The sequence below is a fragment of the Gasterosteus aculeatus genome, chromosome 9 (genome assembly GCF_964276395.1).
Source record: "Gasterosteus aculeatus chromosome 9, fGasAcu3.hap1.1, whole genome shotgun sequence".
Taxonomy (NCBI): Eukaryota; Metazoa; Chordata; class Actinopteri; order Perciformes; family Gasterosteidae; genus Gasterosteus; species Gasterosteus aculeatus.
In genome coordinates this window covers 22,353,871-22,361,448 of record NC_135696.1, presented here as the reverse complement: position 1 = coordinate 22,361,448, position 7,578 = coordinate 22,353,871, and the positions used below count along the sequence as shown (strand labels likewise).

The following is a 7,578-nucleotide window of genomic DNA, read 5'->3' as shown; positions in this document are numbered from 1 at the left end:
CTCCTCAGAGGACGAACCGGTTCCTTGTCGTCTCCGCTGGGAGAACGACGGGGAGCGACGACACATCCGTGGGTCCAACTGGTCTTTTGTCTTCCTCTTCAACGAGGTTCGGCCGCTCCTTCTCTCTGCGTCTAATTTACGGTGGAAACATTTCACTTTTGAATAAATCATTTCCGCGTTCATTTCCAGACGGTTCTATAATTACCTGCGACAAATCAGCCGTCACTGAGGACACGGCCGGGTGGAAGTGGGTCAAAGTGAACTCCTCTTCTCCTTCACACGCCTCTGAGTCTGGTTTACTGCAGTTATGTTTTCACATCCGCTGACCCCGTCTTTCACCCCGAGCCGTTACCCGAGGGGTAAACAGCCCCCGAAGTGAGAGGACGGGACATGCGGTCTTTGTTCAGGAGCGTGAGGTGCTACGCAGCAGCTCTGATCGTTTATTCAAAGCGTTTCAGCTTATGAGAGAACAGGAAGCTCTCACAGCCTCTTCACCTGCGTTGCTACAGGTGTGATCGGCTTCTTCTTCTCCTCTTTGGCCTCCTGACCTCCCTTTGTCATTCATTCGCATCCGATGAATAAAACATCGACCCCGGCGACTCCTCATCTCGTTCCATCACGTTACATCTCGCTACATCTCGTTACATCACGTTACATCACGTTACATCTCTCTACATCACGTTACATCTCTCTACATCTCGTTACATCTCGCTACATCTCACTACATCACGTTACATCTCGCTACATCACGTTACATCTCGCTACATCTCGTTACATCACGTTACATCACGTTACATCTCTCTACATCACGTTACATCTCTCTACATCACGTTACATCTCTCTACATCTCGTTACATCTCGCTACATCTCGCTACATCACGTTACATCTCGCTACATCTCGTTACATCTCGCTACATCTCGCTACATCACGTTACATCTCGCTACATCTCGTTACATCACGTTACATTACGTTACATCTCTCTACATCACGTTACATCTCGCTACATCTAGTTACATCACGTTACATCACGTTACATCTCTCTACATCTCGTTACATCACGTTACATCCATCTACATCTCGTTACATCTCGCTACATCTCGCTACATCACGTTACATCTCGCTACATCTCGTTACATCACGTTACATTACGTTACATCTCTCTACATCACGTTACATCTCGCTACATCTCGTTACATCACGTTACATTACGTTACATCTCTCTACATCACGTTACATCTCGCTACATCTAGTTACATCACGTAACATCACGTTACATCTCTCTACATCTCGTTACATCACGTTACATCCATCTACATCTCGTTACATCTCGTTACATTGCGTTACATCTCGTTACATCTCGTTACATTACGTTACATGACGTTACATCACGTTACATCACGTTACATCACGTTACATCTCTCTACATCTCTCTACATCTCGTTACATCTCGTTACATCACGTTACATCTCTCTACATCTCGTTACATCACGTTACATCTCGTTACATCTCTCTACATCTCGTTACATCACGTTACATCTCGTTACATCACGTTACATATCGCCACATCTCGTTACATCTCGTTACATATCGCCACATCTCGTTACATCACGTTACATCTCGCTACATCTCGTTACATCACGTTACATATCGCCACATCTCGTTACATCACGTTACATATCGCCACATCTCGTTACATCACGTTACATCTCGTTACATCACGTTACATCTCGCTACATCTCGTTACATCTCGTTACATCACGTTACATCTCGCTACATCACGTTACATCTCGCTACATCACGTTACATCTCTCTACATCTCGTTACATTACGTTACATCTCGCTACATCACGTTACATCTCGCTACATCACGTTACATCTCGCTACATCTCGCTACATCACGTTACATCTCTCTACATCTCGCTACATCTCGTTACATCACGTTACATCTCTCTACATCTCGTTACATGACGTTACATCATGTTACATCTCGTTATATCACGTTATATCACGTTACATCACGTTACATGACATTATATCACGTTAGATCATGTTACATCACGTTACATCATGTTATATCTCGTTATATCATGTTACATCACTTTACATCACATGTCATCTCGTAAATCTTTGCCACCACAGATCCTGTCGACGTAAACTGACCTTCAGGCCTCCCGTAGCATTGAGGGCAGCTTATATGGCACTGCAGCTAATTTTCTCCGCTTGAAGAGGAGCCCAAAGTGTTTTATTCATCAGAAGGTTGACAGGGTTCCATCGTGGAATATAGAATTTATATTTAATTCGAATCCTGTTGTCTCCACTAGAAGGACAATAAGAGGACACCTCATGGTGTTCTTCTACCATACAAGACACCTGGAGTTACAGCTTCCTGTTTCCTCCAAGAAAGAAATCTCCATCAGGAGAGTTCACGCAGGAAGAGGAAGAAGGAGGAAGTGATCGTCACTCGGACATCTCAGCTGCTCAGTAGAAAGCTGCTCCTTTACCCACTTCTTCCTCTTCTTCTTCTTCCTCTTCCTCTCCATATCTGTGGAAGTTAAAGGGCCAGTGGAGCCTGATTAGGATGCAGAGGAGGAAGGCTCTGCTGCAAATTGGAAATATATCGACTCTCCTCATGCTTAGAGGGAGAGGGGCGAGAGACGGAGGGAGAGCAGGACGAAGATGTGGGAGAGAGAGAGAAGAAGGGTAGAAATAGTGATGAACAGAGAGAGAGACCGTTGGACGTATGGTCAAACACACACACACACACACACACACACATTATTATCCCTTCATATACTGGGATACAACGTCCTGTAGGTCGCTATGGCAACAGGGTCAGGGCAGCCGCCGCCTGTGTTTTTAGCGTGTTGGCGTGCTGTCATGTCCAGCTGCAGCGGGGGGAGGCCACGGGACACCGATGAGAGAGGACAACGCGTAAAGATGTGCTGACTGCACAGTTTCCATGGGAACGAGCCCCCCCCCCATCCTCTCCACTCCCTCCAACACCCCCCCTCCTCCTCCTCCTCCCATCGCTCCTCATCGCTCCTGCAGAAGCTTGACGAGCTCCACTAATACGTCTCACTGCGTCTTTGTGTGTGTGTGTGTGCATCTTAGCATGCGTGACATGCTTGTCTCATTCTTTAACCGAGTGTGAGGGCAAAGAGAGGAGAGTGTGGTGGAAGTTATCAAACAAGAGTGGCTTTCTGTCAGGTGCGTACACACACACACACACACGCACACACACACACACACACACACACAGGGCCAGCATCATCTGTGTGCACACAAACAATTCACCCTGTTGACAGGAGCTGGTTTATCACGTGTGTGTGTGTGTGTGTGTGTGTGTGCTGATCTGAGAGCAGGTTCTCATCACACGGTTAACCTCTGCCACCGTGTGTTTAAGATGAGTGTGTGAGCGTCAGATAGCACACACACACACACACACACACACACACACACACACACACGCACACAATCCAGTTGATTATTTGTTAAGATTGTTTACTAACATCCATCAAGATTCAAAGGTTCAAAGATTTTATTGTCAAATACACGCCGCCTGTGTATTGAAATTCTTATGCTTGCCTTTTCTGGATAGCCGACCAATTTTAAAATAAAAATACAATATTTACATAAATGTACATGAAATAAAAATAAGGTAGAAATGAGGTAAGGGGAAATGTACAAATCTGAGCAGGTTGTAAAAAAAGAAAACAAGAAAAAAAAGCAGTAATATATAAACTAACAGTACAACAGTGCATTTCAATACACAGGTATGTATGCACAGGTGTATTTGACTATAAAAATCTTTGAATCCATCAAAACATTGCGATTAAGAGAATAATATAATGAGGTTTCATAGGTTGTTTCTGAAGACAAATGATCATGATGAGAAATCAAACTACAGTAAATACAAATAAGTTATATAGAAAAGCAACACCTCTTTTCTTTCAATTCTCAGGAGAATTTTTTGTTTTTACAGATGTTTTTATAGCTTATTTATTAAGCTATAAGCGTTTTTAACATTGTGATTATCATTGCAGTTTTACTTATTTTGTGTTGTATTTTTAATTCTTCTCATAATTAGGCCCACTGCTATTATTATTCTGATTATTATAATCGCTGCTATTATCATTATGATTAGTACTGTTATTGCCATTAGACTAGTAATTATCATGATTATAAATGTTGTATAAAAGTATTAATCATTACTATTATCCACACTCCACACCAGTTGGTGGGTGTAGAACGCTGCTTCATCAACATCTGTAAGAGGGAGAAGAAGAAGAAGAAGAAGAAGAAGAAGAAGAAGAAGAATCAGTATCGTGATTGGGTCGTTGAAAACATTTGACGAAGCTTGATTTTACGACAGCTTCCCAAACACCGTCTCGCTTTACGGCAGAGGCCTCCGTTCGCTGAGCATTACCGGCTGTGAAGGTAAATCCCGGAGACGTAGCTGTGAAACCGGGTCCAGGTTCCTCCCGCTGCCACCGGGACGCTGTGACTCCGTTAGTCGGTCCGACTCGACTCTCAAACGCACCGGAGCCTTTTCTACCGGTTAGCAGCTAACGGGGCTAGCTAGCACTCATTAGCACCGATGCTACTTATTAGCTAAAATAAAGACGACTTCACGTCGATAGAAGCGGGTATTGGTCGTTTTTGTTCGTCACATTTGTTTTGCTCTTGACGCTAAATGTCTGCTTGAGTTCTGCTGTAATAAATGAAAGTAACTGAGATAAGAAGGCTGACGTCATTACTTCTGTAATAATCCAGTACTGTCAGGGTTGTCATGGAGATACTAGTTTAAGTATAAAATACTACACAACAATTCTTTATCAGCGGCTCTTGTAAATATGAAACAAAGGGCTTTCACTAAAGTACTCTACTTAAGTACAGTGTTAATGTACTTGTGTATTTCCATGTTCTACTTCTTTATACTCTACACTCTATACACAGAATATTGTACTTTTTGCAGCATATATAAAATATATGCATATAATTCAGCTCCTACTCATCGTGTCGTATATCTAAATTTGTCTCCGCATTGATGACCTGCAACACCAACCACTCAATCACCATTACATAATAAATGGGGCACTTTTAACTGTTCTTGTGTATTTGTCTCAGTTCCACCCGGACGTGGACTGAAGGAAAGGGTCCGACTCGGTGAACGGACCTGGCTCCTCTCGGCGCCGACACGCTGCGAGGTGGAACCCTGAAAGCCGTGGCTGTGGTGAGCGTTGGAACAGTTCTTCAGCGCCCCCCCCCTCCCTCCCCTCCTCTTTGCGTCTCATCCGCCCCCCCCGCCTGACTCCAGACGGCGCTCCTGAGCGTGCTGGCGCTCCCGCTGCTGAGGGCCGTTGGACCGAGGGCCTTCTCCATGGCGTCTGAGACGTACGCGCCGGGCACTCACTCCGCCGCCTTCGTCACCTGCCCCAACGAGGCCGTGGCTAAAGACCTGGCCAGGTGACTCTGGGTTAGACGCGTGTGGCGCAGTGAGGGAGTCCTTTGATTGGACCGTAATGACGTCGTCGTCTTCTGTCCCTCAGGGCTATCGTGGAAAAGAAGTTGGCCGCCTGCGTCAACATCGTCCCCGCCATCACGTCCGTGTGAGTCATCGACCGTCGGCCAGGAGGTTTTCTTTGGCCTTGTTCGAAATCCATATATACATTATATATAAATATATATATATATATATATATTGCTCGTTCTGTGTTGTCCCCTCAGATATGAGTGGCAGGGTAAGATCGAGGAGGACACTGAGGTGCTGCTGGTGAGTGTTTCCATCTCTGCCTCTGAAGGATGAATCCTATTTGTGGTGAATTCTCATCACTTCAGATGCTACGATCTGTTACTTCTACTTCCTGTACTTATAGTTACAGTAATACCTGCTGCAGGATGAACACTGGAGTTCTATCGTTATCCTCGCGAACACTTGATTGACGTGGAAGGATGAATTGTGTGTTTTGTGTGTACTATTTAACTAGAACTAAAAAGGCCGAAGCTTCTTGGGTTCTAAATAAAGCGTAACACCAGATGATCCGCCAGTTGAGGCGTCTTTTGATTGGTCGCTGTTAAGTAGAAGACGATGAACCCTGTCAGGTCGGCCCTCTCTATTGGCCACTGACGCTGTTAATCCACACCCCCAAAACCACAACCCAAACCCAACACTGACCTCACAACCCAAACACTGACCTCACAACCCCTCCGAGCCTCCAGACGTCGCTGCGTTACCACGGTTACACTGGTGACCGCCCCCCTGCCCGTGAGCAGCATCCCTGACGAGTCTTCTTCCTTATTAATCTATTGGGGAACAAAAGTGTGTGTGTGTGTGTGTCTGACACGTCGTCCTGTCGCCCGTCCAGATGATCAAAACCAGAAGCTCCAAGGTGCCCGCTCTGGCTGAATACGTCCGGTAGGTTCGTGCTGCAGGGAAACACTGCGCGGCTCCGTTAGCTCACAGAGTATAATTCTATATATATTTACTATATATGTGTGTGTGTTATATGTACTTCGTGTCCTCCCCAGGTCCAACCATCCCTACGAGGTGGCCGAGGTCATCAGCCTGCCCATCGACCAGGGGAACCCGCCGTACCTCAAGTGGATTGGACAAGTCGTCCCCGAGTGAGGACGCACAGCGGGTGACCTCATCGGTTGCCCCCGGAGACGCAGGGAGACAACATCCCAAAACCTGTGATGTTCTTAAGGAGAGTTACAAGAAGAAAGTGAGCGCCGCATTTAGTTGATTTACACTGAGAATCTAAAAGGCTTTTCTCTTCTTGGAGGCCTTTGATTGGTTGATAAGCGTCACCTGGTTTCTCCTCCTCCTTGTTGACCTCCAGAGGCCGGCCTCGGCCTCGGCCTCTGCAGAATAAACCGCTGCAGCTCCTTCTCGCCACATGCATCTTTAAATGGTCAGATTGCTCATTTCTTCTGTGAGTGAAGCACTTTGTAATAAATTGGATCCATTTTTGATCGATTTGAGGTGTTTGCTGTTGATCAGCGTGCAGTGAAGTGGAGTTACGCTCATATTACATGAAGTCCACACGCACCTCACCTTTCTCTTTACGCACGAAGGTCTTCACGTGCATAGAGGTCTGTCTGCGTGACAAACGGTTCCAGCTGATGGAACCCGTGAACATTTATCGAGCTCTGACATCACAACCCCTTTAAAACAAAAGGCATGAGCTGCCTCTGGTTAAACATCTGTCAGCCTTAACTGAATAAAATAGAGAATTCACCGTTAACACAGCTGGTGTTCAACTTTATATCCTTTCATTTACTGGTACAATGTAGCAGATCACATACCTGAAGGCCCACTTCCCATAATGCACTGTGCTGCATCAAGGAGTCGCCCCCTGCTGGTCACTACAGAGGAAGCAGCCTTTACACAAGAAGTTCTGACTTGTCTTCATAGAAGCAGAGGTGACCTCAGCCTTTAGTTGTAGATGAGGCCGTTTGCTGTTGATCACTAATTGACCTGAAACACTGTTCGATCAGAGGTGAATAAGTGCATTTACCAGAATGTCAAACCTTTCTTTCAACCTGCACAAATAAGAAATGCAAAACACAACGTT

The 7,578-nt window shown here is 45.5% G+C and overlaps 1 protein-coding gene across 3 annotated transcripts; it reads left to right on the top strand.

Annotated features, from left to right (window-relative positions):
* The first annotated feature begins 4,235 nt into the window (after positions 1-4,235).
* Positions 4,236-6,980, top strand: LOC120813979 (protein CutA homolog). 3 transcript variants are annotated; one of them, XM_078079902.1, is made up of 7 exons: positions 4,236-4,438; positions 5,129-5,234; positions 5,319-5,467; positions 5,551-5,610; positions 5,729-5,774; positions 6,367-6,416; positions 6,530-6,980. In XM_078079902.1, exons 3-7 carry the CDS (start codon positions 5,382-5,384, stop codon positions 6,627-6,629), a joined length of 342 nt encoding a protein of 113 aa, XP_077936028.1. In that variant the 5' UTR covers positions 4,236-4,438; positions 5,129-5,234; positions 5,319-5,381; the 3' UTR covers positions 6,630-6,980. The 3 variants fall into 3 exon arrangements, with proteins under 3 accessions (XP_077936028.1, XP_077936029.1, XP_077936030.1); XM_078079903.1 differs by having other exon boundaries at positions 4,367-4,558; XM_078079904.1 differs by having other exon boundaries at positions 4,390-4,647.
* The last annotated feature ends 598 nt before the right edge of the window (positions 6,981-7,578 follow it).